The sequence below is a fragment of the Arvicanthis niloticus genome, chromosome 2, assembly GCF_011762505.2.
Source record: "Arvicanthis niloticus isolate mArvNil1 chromosome 2, mArvNil1.pat.X, whole genome shotgun sequence".
NCBI classification, from domain to species: Eukaryota; Metazoa; Chordata; class Mammalia; order Rodentia; family Muridae; genus Arvicanthis; species Arvicanthis niloticus.
In genome coordinates this window covers 47,711,153-47,727,508 of record NC_047659.1, presented here as the reverse complement: position 1 = coordinate 47,727,508, position 16,356 = coordinate 47,711,153, and the positions used below count along the sequence as shown (strand labels likewise).

At 44.7% G+C, this 16,356-nt stretch overlaps 1 protein-coding gene across 4 annotated transcripts in view; it reads right to left on the bottom strand.

Moving 5' to 3' along the window:
* Rapgef4 (Rap guanine nucleotide exchange factor 4) overlaps positions 1 to 16,356 on the bottom strand; it is a 285,813-nt gene that overhangs the window by 71,694 nt on the left and 197,763 nt on the right. For 3 of the 4 annotated variants that reach the window (XM_034494585.2, XM_034494588.2, XM_076928903.1), the window contains 4 exons: positions 8,759 to 8,812; positions 8,351 to 8,457; positions 5,333 to 5,454; positions 3,553 to 3,736 (listed from right to left, as the gene is read on the bottom strand). In XM_034494585.2, the coding sequence (XP_034350476.1) occupies positions 3,553 to 3,736; positions 5,333 to 5,454; positions 8,351 to 8,457; positions 8,759 to 8,812 (467 nt within the window). The remainder of the gene's footprint in view (positions 1 to 3,552; positions 3,737 to 5,332; positions 5,455 to 8,350; positions 8,458 to 8,758; positions 8,813 to 16,356) is intronic. The other variant, XM_034494587.2, reaches the window with a different exon arrangement.

Genomic DNA, 16,356 nt, shown 5'->3' with positions numbered 1-16,356 from the left:
GTTTGACAGTTAAAATGCTGCAGTTAATGTAATAAACAGAGAATTTTTCTAAGTAGCCTGTCAAAACAAGTGACACTTTTTTTTTTTAGCTAGCGAGTCTCAGACGCCGAACAATAGAAAGTACCTTTCAAAGCAACATCTTCATTATACAATCAAATTCTCAAAGTAATCTTCTCATCAAAGAATATTGTGTTATTTCTTTCCCAGTAATTATCAGAGTTCTGCAACCTCTCTGGCAGTGGTAACTATTATAAATGCAGCTGTGCTGAGTTCAAAAACTGGGGGTCTTGGCCCAGCTGACATGGAGCCAGCGTACGCCTTGGTCCCACGCTTCTCAGTGACTCTGCAGTTTAGGTAGTGAGGGGCCAGTCTCCCTGGGACCTATGGACTTGGCCTCCGCCATTTTTTCCTTTCCTCTTACATAGTCAAGTGGTACCTCCAAAGGTTGCTAGAAAATTGAAAGATAACCAACCAAAAAGTAGAGAAGTAGAGGTAGGGGAGTGTGGTGTGTGTGTGTGTGTGTGTGTGTGTGTGTGTGTAGAACTTGAGTGTCTATCTCACAAAACTAGATTCCTTAGTTTTTACTCTTCCATCCCTTAGGGACTGCCATTGAAGTAGGAGAAAGTCTATAAGCCAAAGGGAGCATTGGCAGCTCAATCCCAGTATTCGCCAGCTTTTTCTTTCTTTTTCTTTTTTTAAATAAAAATGGGGAAATAGGAAGAAAATCCCCAGAGGATACACTGAGAAATATTAGTGGATCTTTATCTTGTTTTTTGTTTGTTTGTTTGTTTGCAGAGAGGACCTTCATAATCTAATCCAAACCAGCCTGAAGCTCCAAATTTTCCTGCTTTGGTTGCTAAAGTGCCACAACACAAAGTGAAAACCTGGCATTTAATAGCCAGAGGTCAATTGGGAAAAAAAGACTTTCTTTGGAGATTTGGGTTTCTAGAGTTCACCTAAATTCATCACAGTGTGGGTAAAAATGGAGGCAGCACCACATCTCTTTGGAGGCACTGGGAATCGAACCCATGGCTTCACTCATACATGCTAGACAAGTTCTAAACCTCCTACCCAGAGGATCGTATTTCTATGGATGACTCATGAAACCTAGCCATGAGGTCTAGAGCATACAGTAGGTACTCAATAAATGTCTACCTAGCCATGAAGTCTGGAGCATACAGCAAGAACTCAATAAATGTCTGCCCCATTTGAATCTAATTTGCCAGCGCTTTTCTCATTGGATTACACGAATGAACAGCTTACCCTTTTTACATTTTAATCTACTTGGTAAGTGGTCAAAAATGATAGTGAATCCAAAGGCATTTCTGCCTCTTTGAAGTGAGGAAGAGCTGAGGAAGGATTGGCAGAGGCTGTGAACTCACCCACTCACTCACTTGCAAATGCTTCCTGATGCCTTCCTTGTTGGGGACATAGCCTGACTATTCCACAGAAGAGCCACTCCCCTCTCCACAGAATAGGATGCTAACACACACTACCTTGTCTATGATAGGATACAGTACAATCCTAACTGAATTATTGCTTTTAGGTCTTGAGAGCTATCTTCTGCTCACTCAGAGCTCCAGAAAGAAGAAACACGCCCCTTGTTTCTACTTAACTTAATGCCACAGTATCCAGAACAATAGGTGGTCAACAATTACTGGTAAATAATGGGGAGTTAATGAAGAAACATAGCATCGTCTGGTTGCCTTTCACAGACTCCCAGCTTTTAGCTGCCTGCCAGCAGGAGAGAGCTGTTTGCAGGACACATGTGGCAGTCCCCCTTGACATTGAATGCCTTTAGTATCCCTTGGTCTTCACCTCTCCCCAGTGGATGCCAATAGCCTAGTGTCCACTCAAGAATTCTGACAACATGAACACCTCCATACATTTCCAAGTGCCTTAGGGTCGTCTCAGCCAGACTTATATCCACACAATGACAGTGGTTTCGATGACCATGACAGTAAGGAACCAGCAAAAAGGGGATTGACCCAGGAAATGATGAGGAAGGACAGGTGGTGGATGAACAAATGGGTCTAGAGAAAGGGAGGCAGTCTGACTGGAGAGAAAGTGTAGTTTCTGATGGCATCGTTCATTTGAGTTCCAAAGCCCCAGGGAATTCTTGTGTCCTCAGCCACCCTCCCCATGATCCTTCAGGGCAGACAGAGCATAAATTGGCTGGGCAGGTTCCTTGGACCCTACTCCTGCTTAGGTCAGTGAAGCTCTGGCTTTTCTATTTGATATTTTGGAATCTTCTATTAAATTTCTGTTTGAAGAGAGGTTATTGAGGCTGAAAGAGCTGAAAGCCATGGTTCTAGAGTTAAGGATGATAGTACTGGCTGGGATGAGGGAAAAGGCCTTTGAAATGCTCTGTGTGGGAGATTAAGCCCCAAGAGAGACTTTGGACAAAGGGGACATGGTGTGACAAAATGACATGTGTTTAAAAAAAAAAAGCCCATGCAGCCTGGAGTATGGGCCAGTGAAAGGCAAAGAGTCCTGGGGGGAGGAGATAAAGCTATACTCAGAGGCTATTGTAAATTGGTCCGAGGGGCAGAAGCTGGGGAAGTCTGTCTGAGGGATAGCTCTCTCTTGGAAAGTGCCCAGTGGACATAGCAGACATAAAATTGAATGTTCTTACAAAGACCTGATGATAAAAGGTCGGCTAAGCCTCGGACTCAGAGTTGACATCCGTAGCTCCCTGGCACTGGTGTATGGTGGAGGGACGTTTTAATTTCAGCTTAAAAATATAAGCCTGGATGTGGGGCTTCCCAGTCTAGTCCCAAGCCATCCCCACTTCAAGGGTCTCCCTAAGTGGGAGAGCATGGGAGCAGCCATAGTTTGAATGCCCTGGAGCAATCAGTAAAATGCCTAGCATCTAACAGGATCCGACAGGCTTTTTCTTCTTTGGCCTAATTAAATATCTCAAGGTTGTGGTCAGCTGTGGCAGACAAAGGAGTTTCCAGCTGCCTCATTGACTGAATGGAAGCCTTTAAGGGGGTTATCAAAAGGGTGGATGGATGGATGGATGGATGGATGGATGGATGGATGGATAGGTGGGTGGGTAGATGGGTGAATAGAAAGATAGATGGGAAGATGGATGGGAAGATGGGTGGATGGACAGGTGGGTGGATGGGTAGATGGATGGATGGATGGATGGATGGATGAGTGTAACACAGGTATGAGAGCTTTGCTTCTGAGGACTTTTGTCTCTAGCACTATGAAAAAAGGAACTGCCTCAGTCTAGCCTAGAAGCAGACCAGTTTCTGTTTGCCATTGGCCAAAGGTTATTTAATATGGGAACTCCAGTTTGATGTCCTGAGCCAGCTGCTAAAGATCTATAGTTGAAACTCACATGATGAGAAAGTGGATTTTGGGGGTGGGGGGCGTCAAAGCTAAAAATACAATAGAGACAAGCACCACTGCAGTATCTCCCCTTTGTTGCCTCTCTTCTGACGTGCGGGAAGGCCAGGACCTTTGCCGCCTTGTGTCCCTCCCCAGTGTACCTGCAGCAGCCTGGGGCAGCCAGATGAGCTGCTGCTGCTGCCTCTCACTTACGGTTTTCGCAGGATCATTCTCATGTGGGCGTCGGGGCCCATCTGTGACAGCAGCAGCATGGTGTCCTGGAGCTCCTCATCACACTCCTTCTTCTCTTCCTCAGTAGGCAAAGGGGCATCTTCATGCTCGTCATCCAGAAATCGATAAAATAAATATTTGTCTTGGAAATGGCGCTCCTGATCCACTGTGGGAAACATGAAGGCAAGGGTCAGCTGGGGCTTGAAGCCCTGTTCCACAGTTCCCTGCCAGGGGTACAGCGGAAGAGCCCTGCAGCTAAACAGCAGAGAGTCTGAGTCCTTCAAACTCCACCTCACGCAGGCGGGGCAGCCGGGAGTGAAGCCATGCCATCTGCAGTCATTCTAGCCATAGCCATTTGGAAACACCCGATTTTGACTTTCTGGGCCTCCTGCTGAGCACCTGCCAGCTTACAGGGAGTGAGCATACTATGCCTCGGTGGCTTTTTCTACAGTGTAGGGCATGTGTCCCAAACTGGTAAATTCCTGTCAGAGAATGGATGTTTGAGAGGACAGTCTTACAGGAGACATTCCTCGGGGAAGCCAGAACTTACACTTTTCTTTCTATAAGCCATTAGGCATAATTCTCACCCCACTTGGAGAGGGACGGTTACAAAAGTATTAATTAGTGATATGAACAGAGCCAACTAGACCATGCTTCTAGGTCACAGACTCCTTAAAGGAAATTTTGGTCATTTTTCTTCCAGAGAAATGCTCCTTCCTTTCTTTTGGCAAAGCTGAGGACTCAAACCCAGGAACTCATACATATCAACCAAGTTATCAACAAGAAGATCTAGGTCTTTGTTAGACAAAGAGGGTGAACTAGGGTAGAACCCCTCATCTAAATGTCTCAACACCATTTAGTCCCTTTATAGCATGGGTTGTCAATATGTTAAAAAGACAACACTGGTAGACCCTTCCCGATCCCCCAAAACAGTGGTGGCAGCAGCATCGGTGGCAGGGGCAACAGCAACATATGGGCACTTCTTGCAAAACAATATGCTTAGATTCCATCCCAGGCCTGCAAAGCTGGAATCTGCATTTCAACAAGAGCCCCAGGTGATTGGTATGCACATTAAAGTCTGAGAAACTCAAGCAAAATTATTATTCCCACGTTCCCAGGTGTCGGAGAGGGAAATGGATGATTTGAAATATTTTCATGTTTAGAAAAGTAGTCTTAAACAAGTGGTGTTAGCAGTTCAGTGACAGGCGCCCGGCAGCCCCCGGATAGCTCTTCTGTTCAGTGAGAGCTGCCTTGGTGACTGGAGACAGCAATTGCAGAGCGCAGCTCTGATTTTAAATATGGTCATCCTGCCGGTATACAAATTGGCTCTCCCAGACAGTGGCACAGTTAAAAGGCAGTGTCTGAATTCATTACTGACTCTCATGTCATCAGCCTGGCCACACATTTCATTGCTCTCTCACTCTGCCCCTGCATCAGGACCGCTATGCAATGCTTGGAGTATAATCACACTATCAATGAACCATGAATGCAAACTAATAAACATAATTGGAGCTGATGCACTCCGGTTGCAATTTCATTTTCCTTTCCTTCATTCTCGGAAGTTAGGAAGGTACAATGTGGAACATAGCAATCAATAGCATCCGCTCGTTGCATTTGTATTACTAAATGAAGATGCTAGCTTGGTGGTTCTTTAACGGGATTGTAATTCTTTCTTGCCCATTTGGGAATTCAGCAATAGCTTACCCAGAGAAATATGCTTTGCATTTCTTGAGAATTTTCCAAAGCCTGTGGCTCATCTTACCGTGGTTGAGGACACCGTCTTCCAGCAAGACTTGCCACATGCCAACAGCTTGAGTCCGGGAGTGAACACAGGATGTCTGCTGGATCATCCAGTCTACCAACTCAGTCCCAACACAGCATTGTCTAAAGGAGATGAGACACGGAAGATAGGAAAACCATACTTTTTCAGAGAGAGAGAGAGGGAGAGAGAGAGAGAGAGAGAGAGAGAGAGAGAGAATAATCTTCAAGAGGAGAACCTTTCCAAGAGTATTCCATAAGAGGACTCCAAGGCAAGGAGAGCAGTCTTAGGCCCTTACCTCTTCTAAGCAGGATCATGTAAATAAAATACTACTATAACACAAAGCACCAGGCTGCTCAATGGGCTGGTAGAGGGAAAATATTATTCTTCCAAGTCTATCACTGTGAGCTGGTCCCAGAACAACTCAGTGTGAGGGGTTTTGGGAAAAATCAGCAATTAGCAATGCAAATCTCTCCAAATAAGTTCTGTGCAATGAGCAGTAACACATACATCTACAGCATCTGTCATCCGACAACACCAAGTGTCCCCTGTATATTTATGTGTTAGCCCCAAAGCTGGTCCCCTGGAGTGAGTTGGTCTAGGTAGACAAACTATGTATGTTAGTTAGGAAATACACAATTATACACTTACATATTAGTAAACTCTAAATGGGATGGGTAATGGGAAAATAGAGCAGGTGTTCCGTGTGTGTGTGTGTGTGTACAAGGGAGAACGTGGACTCTTGAAGTCCTAGGGACAGATCCCAAGGGGCAGTAGAACAGGGCAGGGAGGCTCAGAGCAGCTGGTGGCATGCAGCCGGGCCTGACTTACTGGTTGCCTCTCTTTGTATGCTAAGATTGGGATCACCTCTGGGAATGAGCAGAGACTAGGCAAACCCAAAGCATTCTATGATAAACTGAAGTAGGTTCCCTGCCCTGGGCCAGCTTGAGAAAACATCTTGAAGCAGAGAAGCTATGAGGTAGAACAACAGGTTTGCTGTTCATTAGCCATGTGACTTTGGCCAGCTCTCTGCTTCTGTTCTCTTCTCTGTGAGAGAAAAGATGGACAGGTGATGGACTTAGAGGCCTTCTCCAGTTCCAATAGTCTAGAATCTCTGAAATCTATGAGAGCTCCTGGGATGTGCTGACCCGGAGCCAGGGAGGGCTGCCAAGGCCTGTCTACACACATCTGTCACCTATCAAAGGGTGAAGACCACACCTACATCTTCACTCTGAACTAACCACATACCTCTGAACTCAGCATATAAAGTGAACAAGTATTTATTTTATAATTTGGTCATTCATTAGTGGAAATTTTTTTTTTATAAAAGTATAGAAATAATTTTAATCCAATGATTGCTCTTAAAGTTAAAAAAAAAAAAAAAAAGAAAGAAAGAAAGAAAAAGAGAGCCCAAGCAGCAGAAAGGACTCAGAGTGTCGAGTTTCTAGGAAAGACATAGGACTTTAGAGCCAGAGTACACAACAGGGCACACAGCAGAGCCCTGGGTGACACTCACACTTCAGAACTGACTGTCGACCTGAAGCATAGTGGTCATTGGGGGGTACTACTGGGTCTGGAGGGACCTCAACTCTCTGACACTGAAGCAATATTGAAAGGATAAGGAGCAGGAAGGAGAGAGAAGGTGGAGCTTGCCAGTACAGATCTGGACAAGAACTCCAACCGCTATGGAGACAAAACCATGTCTGTGGCTTCCAGTGAAGACCTCTGGTCATCACCAGCAGATCATTAATTTGTGTCATAGGGCGTGGGGCAGATATAACACCTCCATGTCAGGGTTTAAATCTCAGCAGGATGGCGCAAGGAAGAGATCAGTTTCTGACTCCCAGTTTCCACTATTTGACACCAAGCATGACATATTTAATGGAATTTCCCTAACACAAGTCAATAGCTGGGGGACCTTACTCACATCTTATGGGAGAAAAATAATTGAATTATTCAAAGTGAAAAATCTTTTCAGCCATGTGAGATCTTGAAGTCAATTTAAAGCCAGAGCCAAAGGACTAAAAGGGCTGAACTCAGGAATGCGTGGCACGTGCGTTTTAGTTTTCTTTGGCCTTATTTTAAATCTTGACTCTCCTTAGAACTGTAATAGTGTAGATGAGCCAGAGTCCAGACAGATTAACTTACTGGGCTGCAGAACAAGACTTCCAGATGTAATTTCTGAAAATAGTCAGCTAGTGAGCACGCAGGGCTGCGGAGCAGGCCCTGTGGTTAAGGGCATCTGCTGCACAAGCCTGAGGACTTGAATCTGAATTTCCAGAATAAAAAGCTAGGGGCAGCCAGGTGCATGCCTGTCACTCCAGTACTGCCACAGGCAGAGGCAGGGCATCCCGGGGGGCTTGCTAAATGCCAACCGAGGTCCAGGTTCAGTGAGAGATTCTGTCCCAAAGATGGACAGTGATAGAACAGGATACCCAATATCCTCCTCTGGTTTCAGCAGAATACACCCCCTCTCCTAGGTTAAGTATCTAACTAAAGTAAAACTTGACTAGAAAACAAATTCCATAAAAGACTTGTGTATTTTTTCTCTTATCAGGACCTGCAACACTATGACTTAAAAAAAAAAATCTCTGAATTTACAATCATCAACTTGGTTTAAATCTTGCTTGTGCACTCACTAGATATAAGATTTAGTGAAAGGAAACTACTTAATCTCTTCACCCAGGGTCAGTTTTATTAGCTGAGAAATGAACACAGACCTAGGCATACCTTTCTATCAGGGGTGTGGTGGATCACATACAGGAATCAGTGGAGCATAAGTAAGGCCTGTGTGAATGTTAGCTGAACTTAGTAGGTCCACTGAATGATGCTGGCAAACACACACACCAGGTCCTCCTCTTTGATCATGCCTGCCCAAATTAGCTAAGGAGTGACTTTCCTGGGATTCTGAGGTTAAATCGGTTTAGGCTAGATCCTGGGGACCTTATAAAAGAGGCTATCTGTTCTACTTTAATATAGCATAAATTGGAGAGGTCAAGCCATTAGAATGAGCAGACATACCTGTATGTTTTTAGGTGGTACTTTCGGTCTCTTATCATGTGGGGAGCTCGAGAGAGAATGGCAATTCGTAAAATTTTTCCAGCTCTGAGGATCTTCTCTGAAGGGACCTGTGTGTTAATCAGATGGGAGGAGGAGAAGGGAAAAGCAGAGTTTATAAAAGGCAAATAAACCCAGCGAATTCTCAAACCACTGTCTAATCAGAGTCCAGATCGGAAAACACAACTCACTCATACATATTTACAGTGTTCACTTGTGTGACATGTCACTGTTTTATGTGGGGAACCAAGCCACGCTGAATATTTATTGACTCTAGGAAGCGCACATGAGAAGCCCTGACACAGGAACCACCTCCAGTGCTACTTAAGAACCGAGCTCGGACGGCTCATCAACCCACCTACACCCCATTACCTTGGTAATGGTGTGAGCAGGACGGAGAGGAACGTGAGGTTCAATGAGAGGTGTCTGAAAAATAAAATGTCAAAGCAAAAGGAAATTAAACAAAAAGTTCAGTAAAGAAAATTATGGGTTGGAGATAATAAAAAATACCTTTTTTCCCCCCATGAAACTCAAAATAGAATTTAAAAAACAGAGAGAGAAGCCGCCTGAAGGAACTTGAATGCACTGGCATTCAAAGGGCAAACCGGACCATTCGGTTTGCCAACATTTAAATATAAATTGTTAAAACAAATGGAAAAACAAAGAAACAGGGATGATTTGATGTTTGTAGGCTCAGTGAGGAGGGAAAGGGCAGCTGGTCAGAGCCTGACCAGCATCAGAGCGGGAATGAGAAGGAAGCAAACCAAGATAAACAGTCAGAGGTTGAGTGACCCGTCCTGGCTACGGATAAAGTATTGATTGATTTGAGGTGGGAATGAGCTGAGCCACTCCCTTCTCTCTTGTGTCGTCTGATTGAGTCTAGAACTTGACGGAGGCAGTTGTTGTGTTTCTCTTTTTCTGAGAAAGCCGTGCAGCCCTCAAGGTTCTATGTGGAGTCAGACCAGCTCCAGGATTGAGATAGCACCTTTTGTAAGAAACAGTCTTCAGATGGGTGTCATACATCTGAATCAATTTCTACAGCATGGAGCCCGTTCATCTTTGTCGTGTCACATATCTGGCAGTGCCCTTTCCAAATGTGCCTGGTCAAAGGTGGCAAAAGGCTGTTTGAGACACTTGGGAAAAGCATGGTGGGATTTTATTTATTTGGAACTTTAGTAGGCTGGGGCTCTTTACCTATGTACAAAGATGTGCCCATCTTTATCACCAGAACCTGTGTGTACTAGATTACATGGCAAAAGAATGAGGTGGGTATGGCTAAGGATCAAAATGGGGACACTTGGCTTGATGTTTCGGGGGGGTTCTGTTAAAAAACGTGGGAATGTCAAGCAGAATACCAGCACTCAACAGCAGAAAGAGGAGGAGTCAGCAGCAGGATCCAGGATGTGGGAGGCCTCATGTAAAAACAGACAGGAGAGAGAGAGAGAGAGAGAGAGAGAGAGCCTTGAGCCTCCCAAAGCATCCCAGTTTTGCCAACGCCTCCGTTTTAACCCAGAGGCTCACACTGGAGGTCTAGACTCCAGCACTGTGGGCTCGTAGATTTGATTGTCTGACTCCACTCAGTGAGTGGTGATTTGTTATAGTGGTCCCCAAACACTGACACAGAGATTGTAACATTTTATATTAACACCTCCCTGCGTTTTGCAAATAGGAGTTATTGACAGTAATACACTGATGATTTCATCTCTCCTTATTTAAAGTATGTAACCACTAAGGGAGGGGACAGCCAGTATTAGTTTTAACAAACACTTTAAAATCTCAATGTGAATATACACAAATAAACATTATATTTGCCTTTACCAACAGCACATTTCAGGCAGGTTGGTGCTTTGAACACTAAACTTTAAAAACAAGAGGCAGATTTGTTTAGAATGGCCGTAGTCTCCTTGAACTCACCCATCACAACATTTTCTTCATGAGACTGGTATCCGGAGACCCCACCCACGGAAACTGACAGTGTACAGGCAGCACACCACTTAGAACAAGCACAGACCAAAGGATGTCAATGTGGTCCAATTCAAAATGGCATGCCCATAACTTCTGTGCTCCTCACAGTAGACTTGAGATGGGTGAGGGGTTGTGGAACTATGGTACTCCCTCACTTAGCTCAGAACCTGACTAACTTGGGTCCCTAAAACATACAGCTAAAAGTTGCTGTGTACCTCCCGAGTATGAACTTCAGCTCCAGTGACCCTGTCCTTTCTATACACAGGTAGCTTCATACTTCTATGGGACTTACCAGTAACTGGTCTAATTGTAAACGCTTCTGGTTGTTCTAGAAAGTGATGATAGACACTCATCACTTCCTCCTGTTCTGGAAGAAGAGGTGTAGAGCAGACAGATGTGGGATTTGTTCTCCGGTCCAATTTTTTTCCTTTGAAAAGCTGACACTCCTGCCCCCCAGTTTTGTTTCTGACAGGCTGGCTAATCTGGAGGCCAAGAGGAGGCCCAAACTGACAATGGCTGCTAAATGTTTTTTTTTTTTTTGCTAAATGTTGTTTGTTTTTGATGAAACTATTTGACAAATAGATGCATTTTTATTTACCCCTACTATATTGTAACAAAATGTGCAAAATGGTACCTAGTTTAGTTTGTTTGTTCAATGACTTTTTTTTCTTTTCTATTTTGGTTTCTTGGAACCTTGAAAAGAAAGAATTGCTAAAGCAGGGATAAGAGTCAAGCTTCAACCAAAATGTTCCCTTTGATTTGTGACTTCTAAAGGCACAAAAGGTTCACAAGGTTCTTTCAGCTAGACAATCCTAATACCAGCTCCAGGGCCAAGAGTCTGTTTCATCTGTTGAAAAGCAACTTTCTCCAACTGTCTCCAACCTTCTCCACTTCAGAAATGTTGGGTTTGGAGCATCACCGTGAACGGTAGCTTCGAGGAGGGGATGCCCCTTTATTTAAATGAAGCCTGTGACGGACACATGCAAGGGGAACCAGGGAGCACATCCTCTTCAGAGAGGAGGACTTTGATTCTGAAGGGAATACCACATTCATTCAGGAAGTCTGAGAAAGTGCCAGTGCCTGGCAGTCAATGTTGATACAGACAGAATTGAGACAGGCCGGCAGGGTCGCTGGGAAACCATCCCTGACCAAGGCCAGGGACTAGTGTGATTACTTTGCTTTCAGGTCTATGTACTTATTTTCAGTTTTTTTTCCCTCTTGCCTTTCAAGTAAATTTTCCCTTGGCTATGCTATAGAGCAATAAGGAAATTTACTCTAGTTGTATTTTGTGAATAGTTAGGAAAGGCAAGGTGTGGCAATTCTCATGAAGTGTTTAAGTAAGAAAAGCTGCCCTGGAGTGTGCCCAGGTTTGCGCATGCCTACCACGTTCTTCATTGGTGCTAGCTCCTTGTTTCACTATTATTTTGGTTTCCACTGGGCAAGCTGAGGCTAGAGGCTCGGAGGGATTTGCCTGAGTTCACAGTGCTACTATCTGGGACTGCTAAGCATTCGGTCTAGTCATAGCTCACTCTGGAGCAGCGGGTCTCAACCTTCCTGATGCTACAATCCCTTAATACAGCTCCTCGTACTGTGGTGACCCCCAATCATTCAGTTATTTTGCTGCTGCTTCATAACTGCAATTTTGCTACTGCTATGAATTGTAATGTAAATATATGCTAGACAGGGTGTCTGATATGTGAGTGACCTCCCCAAGGGGTCTCCACCCACAGGTTGAGAACCACGGCCCTAGTGTCTACATCATAAGACCAGTTACCATCACCACAGCCTCTGCCGCCGCCACTGCCACCCCTTATACAAATATCATAGCTCTCATGTTGGAAGATTTTGTATTTTGAAGTTCACTGGAAAAGCTACAACATGCCAGGTAAAGCCCTTCTAGTCCAGACATCAGATTTGATCTTCAGCAAGAGTCACTTTTCCTGAGATCATACCCGTTGGCAGCACTCAGACTGCTTAGTCATAATTAACTTTCTAAAGCAAGTCTTATGGTGGTTTAAATAAAAATGTCTCAATAGGCCAATAGGGAGTGGCATTATTAGGAGGTGTGGCCTTATTACAGGAAGTGTGTCATGGGTCGGGGATGGGAGTGGGCTTTGAGGTCTCAGAAGCTCGTTAGGCCTTGTGGTTCCCTGTCTCTCCCTTCTGTCTGCAGATCCTTCAGCTACCTCTGCAACACCACGGCTGCCTGCATGTCCCAATGATGATAATGGACTAAACCTCTGAATTATAGGCCACCCCCAGTTAAATATTTTCCTTATTAAGAGTTGCCATGGTCATGGTGTCTCTTCACAGCAATAGAAACTCTAAGACACAACTTGATAAGAATGAAACATCTACCTTGAGGACCTATTCCTCAGGTGTGAGATGCCAGAGAAAGATCATCACAGAAGTCCGTGCAGGGTAATAGATACCACTCAAAGACCTCAAGAGAGAGGGAATCCTCTACTGGGAAATAGTTTTACAGGTAGGGGAAGATGGGGAAGCCAGACAGATTACCCGAGCCAAACCCCCTGTTGACAGAAGAAGCAGAGGAAGAAGAGCAGAGGAAGAAGGAAGATCTGGAACTTGGAGGGTCTCAAGAACCCCTTGAGGCATGGCCACTGCTACTGAAACTACTGGTCTAGCCACTGCCAAGAGGCAGGCAAGACCTACCCATAACCAATCTCCCTCTGTTCAGAAGCTAGAGAAATAAGGGAATCATTCTGTTATATCAATGACTAGGTTAAACAGGAGAGAGAAATAGCAGTTTATACTAGTGTGAACCAAAGCAAGAAAACCAGCCTGGAGGACAGGAAGCCAGGAACTATGCCTGCAGAGACCAACCCCATATGGAGCACGGGAAGGGCATAGACAGGATCTGAAGGTCCACATGGTCATGGCAGCCACAGACTGGGGCAAAGTCTTACCATGCAGTTCCCCAGACCTCCCATCTGCTGGTTGTCCTATATCCTCTGGGCACATTTCCTGTCTGATACAGAAGAGGGAGGCAGATGGGAAGCCATTACAACCCAGAGGCTTCATTAATGATTGCTTGGTTTGTGTCCAAGAGCTGGCCTCTGTTTTGACCTGTAGCTAGAATGCACACATCATAAGGGGCTGGACAAGGAATGGGCCCTCTCTGATTAAATTCCATACACTTCAACACATTCTCATGTGCTGATAGAAATTCCTATGGGCACGAAAGAGTCCGCACCAGGCTGTGAACATGTGCTCCTCAAAGGCAAGCAGCGAGGATAGATAAGGGCTGAAGCCTTCGGCATGTTTCTTGGCTGTCTCCCCTGAAGACTTCCCTCAGGACTAGCCGTAATTGGTTTTTGTTTGTTTTAGGGAAGGGGTGCTATTTCAACTGCATTTTATTATGTTTCTATTACCAGTGAAGGGGGAAAGCACTGAGGGGAAAAAAACCATTCCTTTTGGCAAGTGAGCCAATTTAGAAATACTAATCAGGGGATGAAAAGTATGAATCCAGCTTCCTTTACAAGGTGCACAATAACGCCCATGCAGATATAATGAGGTAGATGGGCCTTGTAATGGGCCTCACGAAAAGCCATATTCAGACCCCTTTGAAAGCGGGGTGATTCTTTTTAGTCAAGTGTTTGCTCACAGAACCCTTTTGCAAGGCACAACATCTTAAGCCAAGAGACAAGAATAACAAGCTAGACAGGAACACGGAGCTCGCAGCCGACGCCAGCAATCCAGGGCAATAAAAAAAGTCATGGCAGTCACATCCAACAGGATCCAGAGCCTTAATGAAGGCCTACGATGTGCAAAGCAACTCAAAAGGCTAAATTGGGCATCAGGATGGAGAAGGTGCCTGATGCAAATGAGCTCTTGAACTTTCTATGGGTTCAACAGTTAGCAAGTCCATCTGAGTCCACAGATAAATGCTACATGACTTTCAGATCCCCCTTTTCTTATTTCTGATGAGCGGGAGAAAAGAACATACAATTTCTTTACAGAGAATGACACACGTCTGGGCGTTAATGTCCCCTGTTCTGATATTTCAAAATAATGCAACTAAGCCTTTGAAATATCTGCTTCGTTCTTGTCATTACCACAATGTCACCGCTCTAGTGCTGCAGACAAAATGCTACTCAGGACTAAGACTCATGGGCGGGTTCCATGACTCTGAAATAACTAAGCTTTTCCGTCTGTGAAATCACGGAAACATTTCCCCTAGGCTCCTTTGGCTTCTATGAGGCTTTTCTTCCTCTAAGGCAGTGGTTCACAACCGTGTTAATGCTGTGACCCTTTAATACAGATCCTCATGTTGTGGTGACTTCCAAGCATAAAATTATTCTCACTGCTACTTCATAACTGTAATTTTGCTACTGTTGTGAATTATAATGTAAATACCTGTGTTTTCCGATGGTCTTAGGAGACTCCTGTGAAAGGGCTGTGTGAGCCCCAAAAGGGTTGTGACCCACAGGTTGAGAACTGCTGCTCTAAGATTTCCCTAGCTCAAAACTGGCTCAGAGAGAAATGATTTCACATGATTGGTGCTTGGAAGGCTCAGCAAAATGAAAACAACTTCTCTTGGGCTCATCAGAGAACCGAGGCTCCAGTAAACACTGCCAGCCTGGGATCTGCAGGTACAGGTGTTCCAGCTGGGGCTGAGGTCAACTGACCTGTGGCAGAAACGTCACAGGGATAAGAGGCCTTGAACAGGACTTCTGCAGAGCTGCTGGAGGCTGAGTGTGGACCAGCTTAGAAACCCCTCGGCTGGGCCCCATAGCTCTGTGTTTTACTTATTTTAATCCTAGTAAGCTCTTGTGGTGAAGAGCCAAAAGGCCTACTGGGAGAGACTCCATGGAGTCTGACTCCATGTGGCGGAGGGAATTTAGCATCCATCTTCCTACACTGACAAGGAAAGCAGGAGCTAAGAGCTAGATGTGGGAGCTCATGAAGTCCCACCCCTAATGACAACTGATTGGAGGGAGAGCAAGTTGTGTTGAAGAATATAGGCTCAGAGAGGCTACCCGACCCGTCCAGTAGATGGTCTTTCCCCTGCATGCACTGACAGCAATAAATGGGCTCAGTGGGTAGAGAAAAGGGAAGAGAGTTGGAAGAAAAAAGTAGAAAGGGCGTCGAGAAGGAGTGGGATGCTCAGAGGTGGATTTGATGGAAACATAATACATGCATGTACAAAATTCTCAATAAAATACATTTTAAAAGGAAGAGTCTAGACTCTAGAATCTGTAGGTTTAAGAAAAGTATAACATACAACAAAAACAGTTGTGAAGGTGACAGACCAGGGACACAAACTTACTAACAGGATCCTTCCACCCCTCTCACACCTCCTCCAGGGCCAGCATAGAAACAGTAGATTCTAGTTGAAAGAGCAAGATTAACTCTTTCATTTATTTACTTATTTTATGTGTATGAGTGTTTGTCTGTACATGTGTCTATGTAAAATATGTCTATGTATTACATGTGTTCCTGGTGCCCCTAGAAATCAGAAGAGAGCATTAGATTCCCCTAGAACTGGAGTTACAGAAGGTTGTGAGCTGCCACGTTTTGGTTTGGAAAACCAAACTTGAGTCCTCTATAAAAGCAGCCAGTGTTCTTAAATCTGAGATATCTCTCTGGTGCTGATTCTAATTTTTTCTAAGGAGTTCTTACCAGGAAACACACAAGGGCACTAGAAATAGTTGTAACTTCTAACATCTTCTACTATAGCAAACATTAAACTCTACCCATTACCTGGACAGATTAGCAGACAACTTTAAGCTAAAGACTCTTATGAAGTGGTCTGAATGAGAATGCCCCATAGGCTCACATGTTTGATTGCTTGGTCCCCTGTGAGTGGAATTATTTGGAAAGGATTAGGAGGTGTGGCTTTGTTGGAGGAGGTGTGTAACACTAGGGATGGGGTTTGAGTTGCAAAGTTCAGACTGTCTCTCTCTCTCTCTCTCTCTCTCTCTCTCTCTCTCTCTCCTTCTCTCTCTCTCTCTCTCTCTCTCTCTCTCTCTCTCTCTCTCTCT